This window comes from Bipolaris victoriae, assembly GCF_000527765.1.
Source record: "Bipolaris victoriae FI3 unplaced genomic scaffold scaffold_1, whole genome shotgun sequence".
Taxonomy (NCBI): Eukaryota; Fungi; Ascomycota; class Dothideomycetes; order Pleosporales; family Pleosporaceae; genus Bipolaris; species Bipolaris victoriae.
In genome coordinates, this window is record NW_014575391.1 from 1 (window position 1) to 23,158 (window position 23,158).

Genomic DNA, 23,158 nt, shown 5'->3' on the forward strand with positions numbered 1-23,158 from the left:
GAGCACGTGATATAATCACGTGCTTTCACTCTACAGGCACAGCCTATTACACGTGGGGCATTAAATAAGCCTTAATTTAAATAGACACCTATAGACCTTTTACGAAAGGATATTAAAAATCTACCTAATAAGCTATTATAGAGGTTAGGTTTATATAGTCGTTTTTCCTACTAGGCCGAATCGTACCCTAGTTCGGATCCTGTTCGGATGTATGTAGGAACGGGTGCTGAGCCGTTACAAAGCTTAAATTAAGAGTTATTAAAAAGAGTACTAAATATCTAAATTAGGTAATTATTAGCAGAGTAAATTAAGAAAAACGATCCTAAGGTTGAGATCTAACTTACCACGCTATTATTTATAGATAGTAGATTGGGCGCACCATCTAGATTGGCACAATTATTACATAACACTACTCATAAGTAACATTTACTATAATACCTAGTACTTGATTAACCATCTTTATAGAGAGTTATCAATAGTATAAATTCAAAAGTTAATTTATTTAGATGAATGATTAATATTAATAAAACGGAACTTTAATCTTTAACTATATGACTAATTCAAGGATACTAATATAATAGTTTAGCGTAGCTCGAGATTTATATTAGGAGCGCTGTTTAGCCCAACTTAAATACACCGTAAATATCAAAGCTGGTCTAGTTCTGATAACATAAATGAAATGATAAGATTCCGAGATAGGTGATTCTCGGCGTGCATCTTGCCATAATTCTTGCCAGTGCCGGGTGCGAAGTCAAGGACGACGCTTGTTCCACGGCTAGCTCTATAGACATTGGTTCCAGTGACAGGAGTAATTTAGCAGGAACTTTCTTTCTCCGACGGGAGCCCGGGCACCAAAACACAGTGATCAGCGAACGCATGTGTGGTGAGAGCAATTAAGGCAGCTAGCATAAAGTGCAAAGTGACCTTCTTTTGTTAGCAATGCTTAACTTGATGGGTTAAAAGTACAACCTACCTTTATTCAGTGGATAGAGAAATAGAAACAAGAGTTGATAATGTGATTCATTTGTATCGTGCTCATAGAGGCTTGAGGCCTGTAGATTCAAACGACTTTCTTGTTGCTTGATGTGCAGCTTTGTTTATCTTTCTTTCTACTCTCTACATTTCAGCCATGCCTATCTAGAGCATGGCTATTCTAGATCAAAGTTTGATTAGAAGTTTATATGCTTTGACCTCCCATAGGGATGTCGATATCCTTCACGCTAGTCAAAGGCAGCATAGTTGTCTCTCATAAGCTGCACTGGCCTCACTTCCCGCCCTTGTGGCTCACTCGCCCATGAGGTACGCTACTAGGATCTAGATCGATATATCTGACATAATTATAGAAACGTTATACAAGATTTGTTCTATAAGAACCATTGCGATCCAGTTAGTTGTTTTTAGTACATAGAGCTTTTTAGCTGACAGAGACGGACTTTATAAACTTTCAGCGAACTACATGCTAGAGCCGACACTCACTCTCATGCATGATTGGACCGACAAGACCCGATTGACGATTCGTGGCATGGGTCCCTGCTTATTTACAGAGAACAAGATATCGGAAAGGCGTGAGTCAAATTGCTTCATGGAAAAATATGGACACGCTAAGATGCCCTTCCACAGACCTCTCTGCTCTCTAATGATATCTTCATTAGGTCTCTAAGTTCACCTGAGGAGCTCGCATCCGTTCAACACATTGAACAAAACGTCGCTAAGCATCTCTTCGTTCTCAAAGATATCTGATGCTGAGATAAGGAGCTTCTGGCTGCGCAAACGGGTCATCCCACAGGTTCGGTGCTTTGCTTGGCAGTGCAGGTTTTGGCAGATGAGACGTCTCTCACATACGTAGCGGCAAAGGAGGTACTCTACGTCATGTGCTGCGAGTGGGGGTACTAGCTTGGATATTCGATTGAGAGGCGAAGGCAGGATAAGACGTTCCCGTATAATGAAAATCTGATGCGGTACATCAAGGGTTTAGCGCAAGACTACACTCAGGTACAATGCACCCACTACCGATTAAATCCATCTTTCTGCTAAGGTAGTACACTAACAGGCAATAGACGTGGTGTATATGTTGCTGCAGGTGCATTTTTTCTAAGCGTCATCTTTAAATTAAATCCTTGGCAATTTTACTGCAGTTGTGACTTTCTTCGTGAAGGAACGATATGTCGCACGGGTCTCAATAATGCACCTGTCCTGAATGAGCGATCCCGCCCATTAGCGAACACACTCTTCTGGGCCTCCTGCAATTTTCGCATCGGTTGATAGGATGAACCGAGCGCTACTGTTATCGTTGCGTCGGGTAATGCTCAGCTCAGTTAGCGCCAACATAAGCAGAGCCTGGGTTTAAGATCGTACACCAAAAGAAAGAGTCAATTCAGCTCCAAGGATACATAAATCAAGGACAGTTACCGCATTGCACTTACTGGAGACATAATTGATACACTTTGTGACAACCACACAGATATTTGCACCTTGAACGCAAAATGATTGGCCAAGTGGAATCTGGGATGGGGAGTCTCGCTAGTCTTTTATCGGCGGCTGCTAAAGCATCTACTGCAGTTATTGTTATTCGTACTCCGCTTATCGTAAGTTACTTCAACACCACTGATGTTGCGTAGGCGTTGCGATGTAACAAAGAAGTAGGTCGGTCTATATATCTTGGCTGTTGGCATCTACAATGCTTATCTCCACAAACTTGCGTCCTTTCCCGGACCGTTTTTGGCAAGGTCCAGCTTAGTAAGAGAGTCCAGAGCTTTGCGTTCTCAGTGGCTTTGTTACTGATTTGGAACAGCTATGGCGCATCTATCATTCGCAGACTGGTCGCTTTCACCTTGCTATCGAAGCACAGCACCGTAAATACGGTAGGCACCTGAGACTCTCGCTGCAATGAACCCATTTATAAAGCTTCAAAGGTCCCGTTGTTCGAGTATCGCCCAATGAATTGTCTTTTGCGTCTGTTGAGTCATGGAAAGCCATCTACGGACACCGCGTTGGCGCTGCACCCACCCCCACTAAGAGCGAGTTCTATGACGTATTGGGGGCTGGCTTCAAATCTCTATGCATCGCTAGCGAGCGCGATCCGCATAAGCACAGTCAGATGCGTAAGATGCTTTCCGCTGCCTTTTCAACCAGGGTTCTTATGGAGCAAGAAGACATTATCACCAAAGCAGTTGACGAATTCATTACTAGGCTTGGTACAGATGGAGTGCAAGCGAAAGGTCTCAACATGACCAAATGGTACGAAATGGTCGCTTTTGACACTGTAGGCGAAATGGCCTTCGGAGAGTCGTTTCATAGCGTAGATGCTGGTGAGTTTCTTGTAAGCAAATTAGTCCGTGTTGTTCACTAACTTTGCCATGTTACAGGAAAGCCCCACAGCTGGTCAGAGATTTTGGTCAGCCATCTCTACTTCATCACCCTGATTGATAATCTCCGTCGTTTGCCATTCGTCGCGGGACTAGCCAAGTTACTCTTCCCATCAACACTGGCCGTGCAAAACCAGAATTCTCAGTACAGTCGTGAAAAAATTGAGCAGTAAGCTAAACAGATCAACCCAAAAGTGTTGTGAAATAAAGAAAACAAGACAGGCGTCTAGCGAAAAAGCCTAGTCGGAATGATTTTCTTTCCACTGTCGTCAAGGGGTATGAACAAGGAACCGTGGGCAAGGAGGAAATGACAGCGCATGCCTCTACCTTGACGTATGTATTTGATCCCACATATCTTCTTGCCAAAGACGTTGTCTCTTTATTGACTTGTATTTAGCATTGCGGGTGCGGAAACTACCGCAACTTTCCTGGCTGCAACAACATATTACCTGCTGCGCAACCCTGCATGCCTTGCCCGTGTTCAGGAAGAAGTTAGGGGCAGATTTTCATCTTACGATGAGATCAATGCTACAGCGGCTAAGCAACTCACTTACCTGCAGGCTCTTATCAGCGAAGGACTTAGGATGTACGCACCTGGCAGCCAAGGCTTCCCTAGAGTGTCCCCGGGCATGAACGTTGGAGACGTTTATGTCCCGGCCGGCGTAAGAATGCTTTTTCTGAGCTTATGTTGCAAACGTCACTGACTTCACGTTCAGGCTGAGGTGTTCACACACGCCTGGACATTGACCCATAGTGAGCAGAACTTCACCAACTCGAACAAGTTCAAACCCGAACGTTGGATGGATCCAAATTCTACCGACACAAAGGCAGCTAGCCAGCCGTTCGCTATGGGACCAAGAGGCTGCTTGGGTCAGAAGTAAGTCCAAAAAGGCTGCGCGAACAGCTCTTAGGTTATAATAAGAGTTTCGGGGCTGACATGCATCTAGCTTTGCACATATGGAGAGCAATTTGATTTTATCCAAGATGCTATGGAAATACGATCTTGATATTGTAAATAAGAATCTGGACTGGGATCACGAGAGCCGTTTGCATGTGATGTGGTGGAAGCCTGCATTGATGGTTCGATTCGAGGACAGAAGGCCTACCTAAGTGGCGCATAATATATGTTCCATGTACGAGAAAACGTTAGATGCTTAGAACACTCGGTAAATGAGATTTCATTGCGTATTTGGTGTATGATTGGATAAAAAGAGGAGGATGCTACCACGTACCCTAGCAAAATAGCTAGGATGCCGAGTCAAGTTGATGATCAGCGTTCTGCGATAATGACCATCACGGATACAATTAGGATTTATCCAATCTTTTTTTCTGAGTTCTGTTCACAAAATTTATCGTTGCATCGAGTTGTCCAGATAGAGCCGAAAGTGAAGATCACCTTTCCAACACCAATAACCAATACGATGACCTCGTCTGAACCGCATACCATCAACTCCTTCATCTGGGACACAAAATTTTAATACTTGTATTGCGACGTCTTGTATCCCATTTTGCCAAACACAATGGCCAGCGGGGTGAGCCGCCGGAGCACTGCGAATAGCACCATGGACGTAGGAGATACCCCACTTCAGGAAAAGCCATCTCTAGAGTGACCTGGGTTGATTTCCGGGGAAGATGAGACGGCTATGCAGCGAGCCCAGATGGCGATTCCAACCTCATGGCACTATCCAGCTCGCTTTCTGCCAAGTTGCACAAGCAACTTGGATAAGATAATCACCATCCCGAGCGCTATCACTACTACTATAGAAGATGCAGCAGCTCCTTTCGCTCTGGTGAGTATCCTCCTGGTTTAGTTAGAATATCCAGGTAAGCTGACACAAATCATTTTCAGACTTTTTTTGCGAAACATGGGTAAGTTATTTCGCGGCTTTTCCATTGGCGACGCCATGTTGTAATACTTCACCGGAGGGTTCAGTCGGTTCAGTCTCTTCTACATCTACTGAGCCATTGTTGAATTTAGATCTACGCTGAAACCGTTGGTTGCACTCTAGCGGGAGAACGCGTCGGACAACATATAAGTGAGGGGTGCCTCACTACCATTTTCGCCAGAAGATTGCTTATTTTGACGGGTTCCGCATCGGCGAAATGAACATGCGCCTTACGATAGATATCAGCCTCATTTAGAATATCATGACGGGCAAAGCGACAGTCACGATCTCCGTAATTGCCATGTTTGTATCGGTCTTAATCATCAGCTTCATAAAGGGCTGGATCCCGACACTAGTCTTCCCTGCTCAAATCTTGATTCTCAGAATCATGAGTGTAGGCGCAGAATTCACGACCAGGCATACGGTGCAGTCAATAGAAGCGCTATTAAGCTCCGAAACGTATCTTTTCGCTATCCCAACTATATAGGCTGGATATTTCTGGCTGATGCTAACATCGTCATCCAGCCTGGGAAATGCGTCGCTTTGGTTGGGGGTAGTGGTAGCGGCAAGAGCACCGTCGTCTCGCTCATAGAACGCTTTTTTTTCATGCAGACAATGGTCAAATCATTTTTTGGCTCAAATAACACCAAAGATCAGAATTTGAAACTGATCGAAGTCAGCTGGCATTGTTCAATTAATCGTCAACATCGTTCGATGGGACAGTGCGTGATAATATTGTGTTCGACGTGGAGAATAGAGGCTCCAGCGAGGGAGCCGTGATACAGACATGCAAAGATGCTAACATATGTGGTTTCATCTAATCTCTACGATAAGTATTCTCTCCCTCTGATTCCTAAGATCTCATAGGCTTACAAAGATTATCATCCCAGAGACAGATTGAATACAACGGTTGGGGCACGAGGTATTATGTTCTCAGGCGGCCCGAAACAAAGGATCACGACTGCGCGAGCGTTGTTTCGAAACCCAAAAGTTCTGCTTATCATTGAGGCAACCTCAGCGCTAGATTGAGAGTCCAGAAGGATCGTTCAGGAGGCATTAGATGCAGCTACACGCGGTCGAACAACAACCGCCGTGGCCTATTGCATGAGCACTGTAAAGCATGCTTATTATATTCATGGTGAGTTTACTGTCACCAGAAATGCAATATCAATTACTTCACTTATTATCAATGTTCTGACTGTAGCTAGTGCTTGAGCATGGCCGGATTATTGAGCAAGGAACCCATCGAGCCTCAATAGAGGTGAAGGGGAGGTACAGCGAGCTGTTCAAGCTGCAGGGTAATGGTGACCCCCCAAAAGCGATTATATGTACATAGGCTTTGATAAGGACAAACCATATTCGGGTGATGTTAGTTCAGCTGGATTCAAGCTATCATGGTAGTTTGGATAATCCTATACGTAGTCGGTACAGGCCGAGGCCACACTTCTAGCTCTCTACGGTGGGTGTTCGATTGACAATTTGATTGCGACAGTGTTGTTAAACCTCTCGTTGGGGTTTTGACGCTGAGAGTGACTATTTCTTACTGGTCGGTCGATTCATTGACGACCGAGGGGTTTGTATCGTCAACACGTCTCCGGAGCGACATCTGGAGGTTGTATTCCGACCCTACTACTATGTCGTCCGCAATCATGCCTCCAAGGTGCATATCAAATTCACGATGCCGGAGCGCATATTTTCTCAAAAGCCAACGCAATATGAACACGCGATTCCACTGTCACTACTGGAAGCGACTACCGCCAAATATTCTCTTACAAACGCCATGTGGCTTATCGAGCTACTTGATGAGAAGGAGGTAGTGAACGTCCCCGTGCACCTCAGCTAGACACTCGGCATTGCGCTTACCTTCTATGTTTAACAGGCCGACCAGCTGAATTCTATCGATGTTCTCTGCTATGCATTAGTTCCCGCTGAAGTGCAAAAGTTCCCAGCTCACGCCCATCGCTTCGGTCGTGTGTACGCGCATTTTGGGGCCTCCACAGGTGTGAAGTTTATCCCAGTAACAGGCCCTGTCACCACATACTCACTCTACCAAACAGCATGCATGAAGACTTTACATTCAGCTTTCGGGAACCGAGAAACTACTGGTCTAGTATTGTCTTAGCTAGCCCCGGGATATAATATCGGTGATAAGTATTGCAAGGGGTGGTAAGACAGATTTAATCAAGCTTCGGTGGTATTTTCGTAATGATATAGACGATCTCTGTTAGTAAGAACTTTTAAAAGGCACCTTTGTACCGAAGTAGAATAAGGTAGCGATCTATGTCCAGAGTTCCTTGTAAGCAAGGGCAGTGTTTCGAACTAGACTTTGCACAAGATTACGTAGCATAGGGCGATACCAGTCATGGCCTAGAGCGCAGCTAGTCCTGAGTGGGTATCTTTTTTGTATTCCAATACTTACAGTGTGGCTACCCATTTAACAGTCGCCCCTTCATCTACATAAATAAGGCAAAGGGTTTGCGCAAGTCTCGGGCTATTAGATCCAAGAAAATACAATTATACAAGTGAATAGGGGCCGTTAGCTCGGTAAAGGTGATCGCATCCGTAGTCGCCTATCACGACATACTAATTGCCGCTCAGGACATTTGTGTATCCGTACAGTAATTACGCAATCGACTACTTCTCTACCCGGCTCCATGGACTCAGGTTGTTCCACCAAACCAGACGATTTGGTACTTTCCCTGCCAATAAAAGGACTAAACGACGAAGACACGACTATTCATGACATTGTCGCATCCTCAAAAGCGCGAAAACTGCGCTCGGCATGCGACAGTTGTCATCGAGCCAAAGTCCGTTGCTCGGGAGGTCTACCATGTGCTCGTTGCAGAGAGTTTGCAACAAATTGTGTCTATAGCACATCAGCGCGAACGGGCAAGCCCAAAGGAAGCCGCAGCCGTAAGACGATCGAGCGCGAGAAAAGAGCGGCCGCTCTTAATGCCGCAGAATTTGAGGGACCTGTACTAACGGAGTCACTTGCATCGGCCTGCATACTACGCAAACCAACAGCTAGTGATCCCGATATTCCTAGCTCAAGCGTCGATGGCTTTGCGTGCAGTGCCACGGCCATTGATTCGGTAGCCCCGGAAAGCAGTGATGTGGGGAGCATATCCTGGACCAATAACGACTGCATCCAAACTCCGTACCCCGATAGTTCTGATACTAGTCAAAACTCGGGTATCCCTACTGCAACGTTATGGAACCCCGATCACACCTGGGCCTCTAACGGGCTTGATGCACTGCACCAATTTTTTCCAGAGTCGCCTTCCGCTATACCAACAATACACCAAGACCCTACGACGCTAGCACTACACCAAGTACTACCCACAAGCCCTGCTATTAGTCAATGTCAGTGTCTGACCAGCATCGCAACGCTCGTGCCACCATTGACGACCCTGATCGGCGCTGGTATGTCTGCCGAACGTACGGATCAATTTCTTTTTCTGGTGCGGAAGACATGCTTAACATGTAGCATGTATAGTAGTTGCTCAAAGTGCGCTAAGGATATAGCTGCAGTCAGCTTAGTCACAACAATAATCCAGCTCATTGGTGGGCTGGCTGAGAAATCTCTGGTAATGCTGAGTGCAGGTAGTACAGCTCACTTCAGGTTACACCTGGGCACGTACGATGTATGCGATGACGACGAACAGGAGATGCTAGTACGCCGTCTGTTGGCGTGCAGGCTTTGGAAGCTGCTAACTGCCATCAAATTGCTTCGCGAAATCATGCAAGGTGTAGCCAGCGACTCGGAAGAGGGAGGTACCCAGCAACTACCTTCAGCTATCACTGGAGAGATAGCTTCAGTACCGCAGCTTATATGTTTCGACCAGTCTTTAGAACGGCTACAAGTTTGCTATGAAAAGATATAACAATGATTAGATTATATATCGATGAAGCAGTAAATATGTTACTTTATAGCCTCTAAATTACAGGGAACGGAATGACTCATAACTAATGACTGGGACAATAAACAGCTAAAGCCCTGATAACGACACATAGGTATAAAGCTAACGAACCCCAGCTCGGAAAACGGAGACAGAAAACGGATAACCGCACAGACTCTGAATCCTAATGTTTCGGTATCCGAAAAGTGGCTCCCGAGAAATTTTGCAGTGATGCGCTGCCGGAGACATTCAGCGGTGGTAGTCGCTACGTACGGAGACATACGCCGGCGCCTGGTGGTGCTTGGCACGGAGACATACGCCGGCGACATGTGCCACGGAAACAAAGAACGTCAACGTTGAAAGAGAACAACTCATGTCCGAAATGACAGAGTCCCTCATCGCCAAAAATTGCCAGACTCGTTTCTCCGCGTTCATCTTCGCCTCGACAATTGATGATATTATCAGCTTCCACGAAATCCGTCCCCCACCTCCTCGTGGCATTACTTCTTGCTACACACACTATCCTTGTTACACATACCAACAACATGCTGGTCGCCGCTTCACAGATATTCGATGCCCTGATCATAGGCGGCGGACCCGCTGGACTTTCCGCTGCCCTGGCGCTCGGTCGTGTCAAGCGTTCCGCTCTCGTCTTTGATTCGGGCATCTACCGCAATTCGGGAGTAAAGGCGATGCACACTGTGCTCGGCAACGACGGCACTAATCCACAGGAGTTCCGTGCTATAGGCCGCAACCAAATCGAATCAAAGTACAACTCTATACAATTCTCAAACAGTACTATTGGCGAAGTCGCTCGTGTCAAGCTAGATCCTGATCAGTACGATGGATTCAGCGCCAAATCAGACGGAGGCATGACCTATTTTGGTCGCAAGCTTATCATAGCCACTGGAAGTGCCGACGTCATTCCCACAGACATTCCCGGCTATCGCGAGAATTGGCCGTCCCACATGTATGTTCTGAACTGTTCTGCCATTTGTATGACTTGCTCATGATTTGAAGATATCAATGCCTCTACTGCGATGGCTTCGAGCAACAAGACAAGCCTATTGGCATTCTGAGCTTTTCGTCACCCGCCTATCTCGGGCTCGCGCTCATGGCTCTCAAGTTCAATCCCTCAGTTACTATATACAGTAATGGCCCACCCAACCCTTCGAGAGATACAGCATTGCAGAAAGCGTTTGATACAGCACTGGCGGCGGGCGTAAAACTCGACACTCGTCGTGTGCAAAAATTAATTAATGATGGCGAGCAGGGCATCAGTGTAGCATTCGAAAAAGGTGACAATGCGCAGCTGGGTATGCTTTTAGATAAACCTGCCACTCGTGCAGCTGGCCAGAAGTTTATCGATCAATTGGGCCTTGAGATGGCAGCTCCAACTGGAGAAGTGAAGGTTGATCCACTGTTCTCTGAGGCTAGTGTGCCAGGAGTCTTTGTCCCAGGTGATGCGGGGCAACTGCTGAAACAAGTGGCTGTCTCTATGGGAACGGGTATGTTGACCTAAATGTTTTCCTCTTAGATTGAAATCATTACTGACTATCACAGGTGTTAGAGCAGCATCTGGAGTATCTTACCAACTCTGCAATGAAGAAGGCGCAAAGGCGTTAGCAGCTAATGGTACAATGAATGGGGAGAAGAAGAAGGCCGGAATTTGATTCAAGCAAAGCTGCACTCTCTAGTAACACATGAGACTTGATGAAATGATTTCTTCCATGACAAATAGGTCAGGGAGCAACAGCCACCCATTTTTGAGAGCATTGGCAAGAAAACAGTGTAATGCCACTTGGTTACTTATTCGATGATATCCTATTCGTAGTATTCTTAGATATCAATGAAAGAAATGAGACATCTAAAAAGTCTATTTGCGAATACTTCAGCTGAAGGGATGCTTTTTAAAGTCATGCTGTCCCTTACAAGTCCCAGGGTCTTTATGGAAGGGACTGACTCGCTGTAGCGTGTGGGCACATTGCTCATATTCTTGCTTGCATGAAAGATAATCTCCCAGAAACCTTTCGTGTCTATGTGCCAATTGATCACAGAACTAAGCTTGAATAGCATTGCTCTGAGTATTCACATGCATCCCTATTCAGACTTTCTCCCATGCAATGCGCGCACCCGAGCTCGCTCTTCCCTCAGTTGCACTTTTATGTCATCTTCCCACAACGGTTCAATCATATCCAGCGCAAGAAAGGCACCTCTTTCCTTCATTGCTCGCGAGATTCTCTCGTTCTCATGAAAGACTCTCAGAACATTGAGTCCCACAATATTTTTAACGTCAGCCTCAGTCACTCCTCTCTGGAGCAACTCGGCAACAAGGTAGGGATAACGTGTTGTGTCTTCAAGTCCATCGGGACCCCGTAGCATACCATCGAAGTCTGAGCCGATGCCTACGTGCTCGTAACCGATAGCCTCACCTACATGAATAATATGGTCTACAGTTCGAGAGAGTGTCGCTTCGGCGGGGACCGAGGCGATCAGTTCACGAAGAAAACATATCATTATCACGCCACCATTCGCTTTGAGTAAATGTAGTACATCGTCCGTAGTGTTGCGCGGATGTGCACATAACGTGTAGCTGTGGTAGTGCTGTCAGTGAATCCGCTTACGATCTTAATAGGACCACGGGGTATCTGCGGACCAAGATGAGTGAGAGAATATAACTGGAGCTCTCGATATTGCCAGAGCTTGCTTCTGAGTTTCTGTAGAAGTGTGCGACAGATCGATGATCCTGTAGTTCTAAAGTATTAGCGACAAAGTCCCAACTTCGATGAGATATTATTACTGACATGCCAATCCGATTCATCTCTCGCAGCATATCTTTTCCGAGATCCGATAAACCACCGTTGAACTCGGAACAACCAGTCTACCTGTTTTTAGTAACATCATAACACATAGATTAGGACGAATCCTTACGGCCGAATCTGCGCAGTGATTATTGTGATTATGCGAGAGCGTGGCATACCGGACGCCTAATCGGTGAAACATGCGCAGTGCACTTGCACTATATGCAGTCTGGTGCAGTCCTTCTATACCTAGAAGGCTAACAATTTTCCCCGACTTGAATATTGGCATGACATCAGTGGCAGATTCCGCGATGGCAAGATGATCCGGCGATTTTTCGATCATCAAGTGGATGAGATCAATCTGTTGTAGCGTGCGTTGTAGGCAGAGCAAATTCTCTTCACTAGAGTCGAATTTGTTGAGCTTAGCCGAAGGTGGACTGTCATGTAAAGTCAGTGTTCGGTTTAAGTGGGGGACCTCTTGCAGACTGGCCTGGGAACATATGCACTCCAAAACTGTCCTCCAACTTGGCCATCGCGCATACGCTGGATATCGGTTTGCCCAATTGGCATTTTCTCAATCGTGAAGTCTGCACCGTTGACTTGATTCAGGTACCATCCTCGGATGATGTATGGAAAATCATTGTGTCCATCTTGTGCAATTATTAATCAGATTGTCACATGTGTGGTCTCAAATTTACAAACCGATTAGTGGGACATCACGCAGAACTGCGAAAGCTCTTTCAAGGTGATTCTGCGTCGGGGACATATCGAGCTCTCTGGATTTTTCCAGTGTTTACTTGGTTTTGCCATCTTAAAGGGAAGGTCGGCGCCACAATGATGACGGAACGCCTTGGTTTGAAGACGAAAATGCCCGAGATCTCGGTGGCCGATATTGTCATGTTCACACCATTATCTCGCAAAAGGCCTATGTGAACATGTGTGCTCATAGCTGGGACGTTAAAGATGTTCTGGTGGCTAACACTTATCCCTATCGCCAAAGATAAATACTACGAATTTTCACACCTGCTGATTATATAATTTGTTGCAAAAGAGAGCCGCGACCATTGCAAAATTGGCAATAACAAGTCTTCCTATGTTTTCAAGAGGGAATGTGCTCTGATGATGGAAATTTCAACTGTTTAAGTTGATCCATGATGTGCTAAGAAAATTACTCTAAAGGCTTCTGACCCCATACAAAGTAGTGGCGGATAGCTGTACGATGTTCTTTCATATTCCTGGCAAACTCCTCTTGCAATCGTTTCCATTCTTCCTCTGTCATTCCGAAAGTAGTTGGTCTAATATCTATGTCAGGCTCGAGGGACAAGACGAAAGTACTGAGGGGGACGTGAGCGGCCCTACTTACTTTGTGACGGATTGGAAGTATTTCAGAATCGATAGCATATTTCTAAAACCCCTTTGACCAGTTTCAGCATCTTCATGAGCGTTGCCAGCCACCATATCCACAATCTGCACACCAACATTGATGAGTCCAGCTTTTCGCAATCGACCGGCTAGCCCGGTTGCGGCCATATTGTCAGCCATAACTTCTCCTGTGAGCTTGTGAATCATCTGGAATGCAAGGGTTTTGTCTCGTGGTTCTGAGACGGGTGTACCGAAATCTGGCTCGCAGAACTGGATCCAACCCCCGGGTTTGAGACAGGACAGCAAATTGTTGAAGACGATCTTGATCTCGTCATCCTTGAAGAGCGAGATCACGAAGCGCTGGTGGACAAGATCAAAGGAGCCCTTCCACTCTTGGGGAAAGGGTTGAACGAGATTCTGCTCACGCATACTCATGTTTGGGAGCAGCTCCGATGGAGGGGGAAATAATTCGGGTCTATTGTACATATTAGAGATCTAGTCAAGTCTGGAAGATTGTTCCGATAAGAAGAGAGGGCTTGGGATCAAGAGAAATGTACTAACGCAATATCGAAACCAACAAATTCCGCATCCTTTGGCAATATACCTGCAAGGTCCATCATCCAGAAGCCTGTATCGTATGAGAACATATCGCCGGTATCGTTGTGCGTATAATTTACCGTCAGCAGTTGCAGAATCTAGAACTCGCAGTCCGCGTTTATGCTGATCGAGTGGTGCTTTCAAGAGGCCCTTTGCGCATCCCTTGACCCATTCATGTTGATTCTGCATGCGTTCAATCTCATCCCTGGTATGAGGAAGGATGTACCTCTTTCTCAAATCCTTGACCAACTCGGTCTCTGATTCAACATCGAGTATTACTGTCGACATGTTTGATTTATAATTTGAGCGGTTTGTGACGTTGAAAAACAAAAGAGGAAACTTAGAGCTTCTCAGCAACAACTCCCTATGATGGTGAACCACACTTATTGAACAACAAATGCTATTATTGCTTGTTATCATGGAAAGATCCGCTAGGCCGGAGTGTCGGTCGCCGAATTTTGGGCCGCCGATACCTCGTATCAACCACTGTAAGCGACTGTGTTTTTCTACGCAACAACGGTCGCATTGATAGATTTTTGGTCAAAAATAATTTTTGTGAGCGAGAGACCTGACCGAATTACGAACTCTTCATTATCCTTTCCACAATCGATATTTTTACAGTTTTCATCATGGTCGTCCCTAAAGAAGACTACACCTATATCATGCCAGATAATCAGGAAGAAATTGATAGACTGCGCAATCAGCATGAGTGGGTTAAGGGAAGCACGGGTGGTGTGTTGCTCTTTGCTCCTCTCGAGCACAAGGGCCTGCCGTTGAAGGTATTGGATTCTGCGACCGCCGATGGTATGTCTCTACATTGCACCGATTGTTTACGCTTATCGTGACGTTCGCAGGTCTTTGGTGTCTCGATGTTGCACGTGAACTTCCTCAAGCATCTTTTGTTGGATTTGATATTGCGTAAGAATTGACATGCTTCTGGAGGGTCAATGAATAACAATGCCTACAGCGACCATTTGTTCCCATCTGCCGAGCGGTTGCCCCAAAACTTGGACTTGAAACTCGTCAAAGCAGACCTCATGGACGACTTTCCCTCAGCTTGGAATGATTGTTTTGATCTCGTCCACCAGCGTTTTATCTGGGCGTCTCTCCCTAATCCCGCGCAAGCCCTGGAACATCTGATCAAAGCAACGAAGCGTGGTGGGTGGGTTCAGTTGGTAGACGTCGACTTGGTGTCATATCCAGAATCGCAGCATCAGCCGCACGCTTTCTCGACATTGCGCAAGTTGGCTCGTGCGTTATTTGCAGATCCGACAGCTGCAGGAAAACAAGCGCAGTGGCTGAAAGATTCAGGTTTGGTAAACGTAGATCACACTGTATTCGACATCGCGGCAGGTTCAGGTCATAAAGACCCTGAATTGGGGCTAAAAGGAAGCAAGAACATCCGGGAAGTCATGGAAATGTTTATGCAAGCCTACGTTCGTAAGTTATGGGCAAATTCCTTTGTTATCGTGAACATCACTGACGGATACCACCACCTTCTCCAGAACATCACGGAGATAGACTTGGCCTGGAGACGAACGAGTGGGAAGACCTGCCGTCAGAGATTACGAAGGAGATGGAGACATGCCATCTGACAGTACGGATTCATGTTGCATGGGGGCAAAAGTCACTGAACTAGATTGATACACTTGTAACAAGATGGGCAATGTATGCAGATGGAAATTGCTGTCAAGTAAACCAGCTCTTTTGATGATACATCTGACTGTACATTGTAACATCTTTTTCCTGTAGGGTTCTTACTCATGTACCTCGGCTAAGATCTTCTAAATTCTAATCTTGTCCCATCTCCGCATTGCCAGATTCTGGAGTGTACCCGATCATGATAGCTCCACATATATTCATATACTGTAAGAATCAGGATTCCCAGCCAATGTGGACAGTGCCCGTTCTCGTCGGTCCGTATCCGAATGAGTCTAATCAAAATTCGTAGCCACGGACGCCAGAGTAATAAGAATAAAAGTGAGCCTGGGTTCCAATAATTTGCTGTATAGGAGGGCATCGAGCTAATGTAATTCAGATATTCCAAAGGGAGCCGATGTTCTTTGCAGCCTTGGATCAGTAGACCCTGCAGGTAACATCAGTTCTCAGTACATCGTGTATGTCAATCATTCCACGAACCAGATAGCGTGCACTCGGGGAGCCGTTTGGGCGTCGAGGATACTTGGCTTTGAGCGTACGCGCGATGATTTTTTGTGAGCTTGGTTGTGATGTTACTTGACCTTCTGTCAACACCAATGCCTCTAGGCTGATTTCATCGTATGCCACGCCACCGCCCTCCGTCACAACAAGGCGGTTATAATCTCGAGCTGTGAGCAAATATGCAATCCCATGAACCGGTAAGACAGGGATAGCAGTGGTGCCAAGATGCAATTTCAGCGTCTCGTCTTTGTTGTCGATATCATCGGGGAACTCGGCCACACTTGCGAATGAGGGCTCAGCATACGGTACGCCGGAGATATCAAACGTGAGGTAGTATCTTGGTGCAACTACAGTCTTGGCATCGAGTGGTTTTATTCCCCTGCCGGTCATAACAGAAGATCTCATATTAGAACCGTAGGCAAGATACCAGACATCCGGAGATTTGAAAGTCGCCATCGAGATCGCGTTGTGGGGCTGATGGTATTAGCGGAAAGGGAGAGAAATTAAAACCGCTTACTGGGGCATGTAACAGCAAATGGCGAGGCCTAAGGATGATGACAAGTTGATGCAACCTGCTGGGCAAGCTATGAGAGGTAAGAGATGCTCATGAACTCCATCATATGCGACAAGAAGAAATGGGACTAATGTTGTCCCGATTACAAAAATGCTTTCCTAGGTCTGTTAAAGAGCAGGGGTTATATTCGCCGACAAAACGGGGACCGAAAATTGAGACACAGTGTTACCATAAAAAGTCAATAAACAGAATGCAGTCTACCCGTACAGCGAAGAGCCTAAGGTATACAGATCATACGCGATGGAATTGACAGAACGCCCCCATGATATTCCGACAGGAGGATTGGTTCTGTTTGTGGTGAAGGGTGTGTACAGTTTAAAGCAATGTGAGACAAATTCTTACGAGCCTTGTTATAGGGACTGCGACTTCGACACACAACACAGTCAAACCACTGATTTTGATTGAAGAGCTTGGCATACCCCACGACATCTACGTTGTTGATCGTGTGTCAGCGGCCTGGTTCGCCGATATCAATCCCCACAAAATGGTTCCGGCAATTGAAGACACTTACGATGGGAGGCCTGTTCGAATTTGGGAATCTACATCGACGTTGACGTATCTTACCGATCGTTACGACACCAACGGTTCATTCAGCGGGCGAGACACAAGTGAAAAAGCGGAAGTAGGGAATTGGCTGACGCTGCATACAGCTGCGCTGGGACCTACAGCCAAGTATTGGCTGTACTTCCACGCGCTGCATCCGGTCAAGATCCCGGCTGTGACAGAAAAGTACGAATTCTTGTTTGATCTGGAAATGGTCTGTCGGTCAATTCTAATTTTCATATAGGCTAGCGCAGAATATAGAGGTCCAATATGGCATTCTGGAAAAGCGCCTGGCTCAACCCGGCCAGAACTATCTAGCGCTCAAGGATCGTCCAACAATTGCCGACATTGCAACACTGCCATTTGCAATGGAGTCTACAGCGAAGTTGTTTGGGTTAGATTTCGGGCAGTGGCCCAAGGTGCGTGAGTGGAGCGTGCGGATGAGCGAGCGACCGGCAGTACAACGGGCATGGTCACGTGTTTCTCGATTTGGACACGAAGACAAGAATGACGATAGATCGAATAATTGATAGCAATGAAAAATATGATCTGGTATGCTGATATTGTCGCAGAGCTGGGGCTATGAGTCAAAATGCTGTTGCAATCCGACACGTGCCTGTCGGCGTCCGAAAATTCGGACTCAATGTAGTAATGAATCGCCTGCACTCTAGATAAGTAGAGAGTACACTGGAGCCACTGGGAGTGGAGAGCAACACAATCTTGGATCATCATGCTTGAATCACAGAAACGCATCGACACTCTCCTGAGTGGGCTCCAACGGCAAATTGCGGACGTTACAGCGGAGCTGAAATCCCCCCCTTTGGCACAAGCACTGGAGACACTGCTACATGACCCAGATCGACTACCAGACAGCGTAACAGAAAAGCTAGCGACCCAGCTCATCGATTCATTGGATGATCTGCAGCTTCAATTGCTGCCGTCAGTCTCCCTGCTCACAGACGGCTTCTTTGGCTACCTGGACAGCAAGGTACTGGCTACTGTTGTCTCTGCCCGCGTACCCGACATTCTAGGCGAACATGGCCCTCTGCCAGTTTCGGAACTTGCATCTCACGCCAACATTCAGCCTGAACGCCTAGACCAATTGCTTGATGCCCTTACGAACAAGGGCATTTTCACCAAAATGTCGAAGCCGGATGGGAGCGCATCTTCTGCCATTTATGCCAACAACCGTGCATCAACACTCCTTATGCGCTCGCATTGGACGCAATGGCATCGCTGGGCAGATTTGTACCCTAATGATTTCTATAATATCGCTTCCGCCATACCTCAAGCCGTTGCTACTGGCGAGTCTCGCAATGCTGCACAGATTGGTTACGGCATTGATGTCAACACAACCCTTTTTGGCTACCTTGAGACGCAGCCCGCTCTTGCCGAGAAGTTCCATCGCACTCTAGGTGCGGGCGCGGGCGCCCAAGCAGCAGGCCTGCCTGTAGATTATCCATGGGGCGACGAGCTTGCAGGAGAGTGCGTCCTCGACATCGGTGGCGGCAATGGAGAGTTCCTCGCGTCGATTCTACGTGGCCACCCTTCTCTCCGTGGTTCTATACTTGAGTTGGGAAATGTCGTTGACCTTGCAAAGAACGAGTTCTTTGGGGAAACTGGGCGCTTTCGTGATGTCGCTCATCAAGTCACCGACCTAATCAAAGGCAACTTCCTTCAGGCGGTTCCACCTAGCAAGATATACGTCATGAAGTGGTGTTTGCATAATTGGGGCGATGACATGGTAGTCAAGATCCTTCAGAACGTGCGAAGGGCCATCCTTGTGGGCGATGTTGGGAAAGTAGAACCGAGGTTCCTAATTTTTGAATCAGTGAAAGAGCCGGGCCGTAGCGGAAGACTCGCGCGATATGGTGATCTTGTCATGATGATGACTACGAATGGAAAGGAGAGATATCTTGACGACTGGAAAAGGCTAGCTCGTTTGGGAGGATGGCGCGTCGAGAAGGTCTATCCCATACGTAGGGCCTGGCCGTGCGCTATCGACCTTCGTCCCGTGTAGTATTGTTTTCACATAACTAGAACTCAAAGCTCATTACTACTACTCGTAAGCGAATCTACCATATTAGAATGGTAGCATAACCTCAAGAGTTCTGATACAGTAGTCAAGAACTCTAAGTATATTAAATTGAAGTAGTGCATAGTTACATTTATGAATGAATGTATTACTTACGTTACCATATAGAGAAAAACAACTTACTTTCATATAGAATTATGCTCTATTCATTATACACACTCGACATATTGTGCTTACATATACATTGTAAGTGGATAAAATGATGGCTATATAATACTTATCCGCTAGTCCGGCCGCCTCTTCTATGCTTTAGCAGAATGAACGATTCCACCTTCCTCTGCCTCGAGCTCCGGACTCTGCTCCCGCTTATCGATATGTTGTGTGGTCGTGGTCTGCAATGGCAGATATAAGACGAGATAGATGATTGCGCCGAAAGCCGTGAACCCAAGCAATGTCCACATACCGTTGTGGTATCCTCTTAAGGGATCACCCTCGTTGGTGCTGGCCATGACGACGTTGACCACTGCAAGGAACAAGGAGCTGCCAAACTGGTACATGACGTTCATCATGGCGGATGCAGTCCCGTGGTCTGCTGTGTCAATACGACCCAGCACGATGGACTGCGCTCCGACAGAGACGGGAGGTGACGCAAACAGGTACAGCATAGCGAACACTATAACATACCATATGCCAAACTGTGGGCCGACGAATCCCCAGGGCACAAGAGCTCCGCAACTCACCAAATAGCCAATGGCAATCAGCCACTTGGCATGGCCCTTTCCGACAACTGTGTTACCAATGGCACCCCCAATCATTGCGCAGACTGTGGCGGGCTTTATGTTCAAGGTCAGCAGGCGTTACAAAGTTAATTTACTAGATATGCACATACAAGGAAGTAGCAGGCAGCAAGGACAGTTTTGTACTTCAGCGAGACTAGAGTGATCTGGGTAGCAACAAAAAACCACGTGACCCTGCTTGTAATTAGCATAAGTTGATTTGATGTTAGAAGAAGGAGACTTACCATCCCCCACCAATGAACATGAATATGGTAAGAGGCAGCTGGACATGGCGATCCTGGAGGATCGTGGGCGGGATCGCGGGATTAGAGACCTTGCTTTCAATGATGGGAAAAGCCACGAGTGCTAATACACCGAGCACGATGGTTACTATGATATCAGGACTTTTCCAGCCTCTACTCTCTGCATTGTTGAGCCCATAAACTAGCATTGCGGTTCCGGCAGTGAAGGCGAATAAGCCAGGGTAATCGACGGCGGGCTTGTTGGCGGGGCGCTCGAAACGCGGGATCATGAAAAAACCTAGGATAAAGGCAAAAGCGGCGAAGATGACAGTCACCCAAAAGAGCGAACGCCATCCTGCAGGTGAGGCTATGCAACGGTCAGTCAAGACGATGTACCGGCTATGATGGCGAAATATACCTGTGAGGAGTGCACCAACGATGACACCGAACACTGTACCGATAGGTCCACACGAGACATAGAGTGCGAGGCCCGCCTCCCGATTTTTCCCTGGAGGGAATACATGGCTGATTATTGAGATACCCGTAGCTGTCTACAGAGAGTGAGTGATGAGGACGTGCTCGGATGAAGCAAGGACGTACAGTAAAGGCTGCTCCAGCACCGGCCAGTGCTCGTCCAGCCAATAAACCTGACTGATTTGGCGTGAATGCACACAATATATTCGACCAGGTCAAAGTTGCAGTTCCCAGAAGGAAACTTGTGCGTAAGCCTGCACGATCTGCTACTTGCCCGCCGATTAACAGGAAAGTGGCGAAGGTGACTGTGTACGCTACCAGCACCCAGTTGATTTCTTCAACCGTGAAATTAAGATCTTCTTGAATGGGTGGTAGTCCAAATAGGACCATGGAGCTCTGGAAAAGATCGAGAAAGTTGGCTACACATGCAACCGCAACAACGGACCAGGCAACGGTCGGCCGTGTTACGTCGCCATATGGGGGAAGAACGGCCATATCTAGTGTTGTGAGTACAATGTTGTGTACACTGGCGGCAGACAAAGGGTGCGTGATTGTTATAAGAAGAAGTCAATGATAGAAGGGGCTACTATGGTACTAGCTATATGTGGATGATAGTAGTAACAAAAGTCAGCGAAAAGTCTCCGTTAAGTAACTTTCCGCTATGTCGGGCGTCCGTCACGCACCAACCAAAAGCTTCCGCGTCCCTTCAGGGCAGCATTTGTCACGCATCGCATCCAAGACACTTGATATTCGCTCCAAGCCTCGAACTAGATCTATCTCCGGGAGGGCAAAAGTTATGCGGAACCAGCCGAGTTGTGGCGCTCTGCAGCTCCTTCCGGCCACTAGCTCGACGCCAGCAGCCCGGAACGCCTTGGACAGCTCAATCTCGTCTTCAAGGCTGTGCACATATCCATGACCCAACTGAGCCCAGACGAAGACGCCGGCGATAGGAGGGTAGAATGGCACATCATGTGTGGCAAGAAAGTTGACGACAATGTCGGCAGCGCCATGCAACGCCGCATTACTAGTGCTAAGCAGCGCGCTCAGGCGATCGTGATTGCCCAGCAACTCGGTTGCCATGAGGGTACTAATGGTGGACACTTTGGCATGGTTAGAGATGGCTAGCGACATGCGAAGCAAAGGGTTGGCCTGGGTCACGATGAAGCCCTGTCCCCATGACGTTAGCGCACTCTGTGTATTATAGTCCCAAATAAGTCTCCGAGAAGGCCTGCTTACGAGACGAAGACCACTACTGCCGAGATCCTTGCTAATCCCATGCAGTGTATGGATACGACTGGGATCTGGTACGTTCAACCTCATCACCGAGGTGAAGCTGCTCGTGACGGGAGTGTATTGTCGGCCCGTCGGCGACGGTACCGACTTGGATCCGAATGTGGAAAGGCCGTATATTTCGTCACTGACAAGGTGCAGGCGATGCTGGTGGCAAAAATCGATGAGAGCTTGCAATTCGGCGACCGAAAGTAACTGGCCGCGGGGGTTGTGCGGATTGCAGAGTAACAACACTCTGACCGGCGATTTCCCCATTTGCATAGCTCGTCCGTAGCATGCAACGAGTTTTTCAGGGTTGCGCTCGGGAGACGAGTAGTAGGCTGTAGTATCTACAGGAACCATCTGCACCTGTGCACGCATAATGCATTCCATCTCGAAGCCACCTGCGGCAAATGGTCAGTAAAATATCAATCATCGCAACACAAGCATCGACAGTACCCCAATAAGGCACCTCAACCAGTACACCCTCGCCCGGCCCGCACAGATCATGCATCAGGCTTGCTAGTAGAGAGCTACATCCTGCTCCAGCAACAATGTGTTCTGGTAGCACTGGGGATGTCGGCTTGAAGAATGCATTGTAGAATCTAGCCGCTGCGAGCAGGAGGGCGGGATCTCCTCCAAACCCGGGGGCATACGATAGATGATGTGCAGCAAGGACACGCTGAACAGATTCTCGATAGATGGTTACCAACTCGTCACGACACAGCCAATTCTCAGCTGTCATCATGTCAACAGCATTGATTCCATTATCTCCCCCAGGTTCAGAAATTCTCCCTAGCTGCTCTTTATACGTCTCCTTGAACCATTCTAAAGCCTCCAGGGCTCGTGATGAGAGTCCTGAATCATGTTGCTCGTGCTCGCCGCTAGAAACAGTTGGTGCGTCGATAAGGGGAAGCCTGGGACGTTCGGGAGTCCAGACAGATGCAAGACGAAAATAATGTGTAATAAGACCGGCAAACTCCCAATTGGTTGGCGCCATGATGGAACGAATGAAGTCTGAATTCTCAAATATACATTGCCCGCTTGAATAAATGAGTGAACGAAATAAGAGGCTCGCTGCATCTCTCGGCCGCCGAGATGTGCGGCGAAATGACATATGTACGCATTGTTCCGCGACAACGTGTCAGTGCCGGAGGTTGTGATTCGGAGATGCT

General features: G+C 47.2%; 12 protein-coding genes across 12 annotated transcripts; 7 read left to right on the forward strand and 5 right to left on the reverse strand.

Moving 5' to 3' along the window:
* Positions 1-2,483: 2,483 nt before the first annotated feature.
* COCVIDRAFT_84449 (hypothetical protein) lies at positions 2,484-4,475 on the forward strand (the record flags this gene model as incomplete). The annotated part of the gene is made up of 9 exons (XM_014706801.1): positions 2,484-2,585; positions 2,644-2,736; positions 2,792-2,861; positions 2,913-3,308; positions 3,366-3,534; positions 3,588-3,698; positions 3,763-4,027; positions 4,082-4,242; positions 4,313-4,475. The coding sequence occupies 9 exons, from the start codon at positions 2,484-2,486 to the stop codon at positions 4,473-4,475; spliced, it is 1,530 nt and encodes a 509-aa protein (XP_014562287.1).
* Positions 4,476-4,993: 518 nt separating this feature from the next.
* Positions 4,994-5,176, forward strand: COCVIDRAFT_84226 (hypothetical protein; the record flags this gene model as incomplete). Its single annotated transcript, XM_014706802.1, has 1 exon — positions 4,994-5,176. A coding segment is annotated over one exon (183 nt), but the record flags the coding sequence as incomplete, so codon positions are not given.
* A 2,729-nt stretch (positions 5,177-7,905) lies between these two features.
* COCVIDRAFT_21711 (hypothetical protein) lies at positions 7,906-9,338 on the forward strand (the record flags this gene model as incomplete). Its single annotated transcript, XM_014706769.1, has 3 exons — positions 7,906-8,674; positions 8,783-9,114; positions 9,288-9,338. 3 exons carry the CDS (start codon positions 7,906-7,908, stop codon positions 9,336-9,338), a joined length of 1,152 nt encoding a protein of 383 aa, XP_014562255.1.
* Positions 9,339-9,695: 357 nt separating this feature from the next.
* On the forward strand, positions 9,696-10,823 carry COCVIDRAFT_11166 (hypothetical protein; the record flags this gene model as incomplete). The annotated part of the gene is made up of 3 exons (XM_014706737.1): positions 9,696-10,120; positions 10,171-10,658; positions 10,714-10,823. The coding sequence occupies 3 exons, from the start codon at positions 9,696-9,698 to the stop codon at positions 10,821-10,823; spliced, it is 1,023 nt and encodes a 340-aa protein (XP_014562223.1).
* A 427-nt stretch (positions 10,824-11,250) lies between these two features.
* COCVIDRAFT_84229 (hypothetical protein) lies at positions 11,251-12,614 on the reverse strand (the record flags this gene model as incomplete). The annotated part of the gene is made up of 5 exons (XM_014706803.1): positions 11,251-11,743; positions 11,807-11,896; positions 11,955-12,031; positions 12,082-12,372; positions 12,438-12,614. Coding segments are annotated over 5 exons (1,128 nt in total), but the record flags the coding sequence as incomplete, so codon positions are not given.
* Positions 12,615-13,119: 505 nt separating this feature from the next.
* On the reverse strand, positions 13,120-14,198 carry COCVIDRAFT_21714 (hypothetical protein; the record flags this gene model as incomplete). The annotated part of the gene is made up of 4 exons (XM_014706770.1): positions 13,120-13,246; positions 13,315-13,788; positions 13,875-13,941; positions 13,991-14,198. The coding sequence occupies 4 exons, from the start codon at positions 14,196-14,198 to the stop codon at positions 13,120-13,122; spliced, it is 876 nt and encodes a 291-aa protein (XP_014562256.1).
* A 341-nt stretch (positions 14,199-14,539) lies between these two features.
* Positions 14,540-15,549, forward strand: COCVIDRAFT_11169 (hypothetical protein; the record flags this gene model as incomplete). Its single annotated transcript, XM_014706738.1, has 4 exons — positions 14,540-14,714; positions 14,765-14,828; positions 14,878-15,350; positions 15,416-15,549. 4 exons carry the CDS (start codon positions 14,540-14,542, stop codon positions 15,547-15,549), a joined length of 846 nt encoding a protein of 281 aa, XP_014562224.1.
* Positions 15,550-15,684: 135 nt separating this feature from the next.
* Positions 15,685-16,526, reverse strand: COCVIDRAFT_84291 (hypothetical protein; the record flags this gene model as incomplete). The annotated part of the gene is made up of 2 exons (XM_014706804.1): positions 15,685-15,996; positions 16,050-16,526. The coding sequence occupies 2 exons, from the start codon at positions 16,524-16,526 to the stop codon at positions 15,685-15,687; spliced, it is 789 nt and encodes a 262-aa protein (XP_014562290.1).
* A 358-nt stretch (positions 16,527-16,884) lies between these two features.
* COCVIDRAFT_32732 (hypothetical protein) lies at positions 16,885-17,717 on the forward strand (the record flags this gene model as incomplete). Its single annotated transcript, XM_014706805.1, has 3 exons — positions 16,885-16,948; positions 17,001-17,373; positions 17,432-17,717. The coding sequence occupies 3 exons, from the start codon at positions 16,885-16,887 to the stop codon at positions 17,715-17,717; spliced, it is 723 nt and encodes a 240-aa protein (XP_014562291.1).
* Positions 17,718-17,917: 200 nt separating this feature from the next.
* COCVIDRAFT_84476 (hypothetical protein) lies at positions 17,918-19,207 on the forward strand (the record flags this gene model as incomplete). The annotated part of the gene is made up of 1 exon (XM_014706806.1): positions 17,918-19,207. One exon carries the CDS (start codon positions 17,918-17,920, stop codon positions 19,205-19,207), a length of 1,290 nt encoding a protein of 429 aa, XP_014562292.1.
* A 317-nt stretch (positions 19,208-19,524) lies between these two features.
* COCVIDRAFT_84547 (hypothetical protein) lies at positions 19,525-21,209 on the reverse strand (the record flags this gene model as incomplete). Its single annotated transcript, XM_014706807.1, has 5 exons — positions 19,525-20,055; positions 20,112-20,193; positions 20,244-20,607; positions 20,659-20,791; positions 20,841-21,209. 5 exons carry the CDS (start codon positions 21,207-21,209, stop codon positions 19,525-19,527), a joined length of 1,479 nt encoding a protein of 492 aa, XP_014562293.1.
* Positions 21,210-21,389: 180 nt separating this feature from the next.
* COCVIDRAFT_84446 (hypothetical protein) lies at positions 21,390-22,983 on the reverse strand (the record flags this gene model as incomplete). Its single annotated transcript, XM_014706808.1, has 3 exons — positions 21,390-21,881; positions 21,951-22,387; positions 22,443-22,983. The coding sequence occupies 3 exons, from the start codon at positions 22,981-22,983 to the stop codon at positions 21,390-21,392; spliced, it is 1,470 nt and encodes a 489-aa protein (XP_014562294.1).
* Positions 22,984-23,158: the final 175 nt, after the last annotated feature.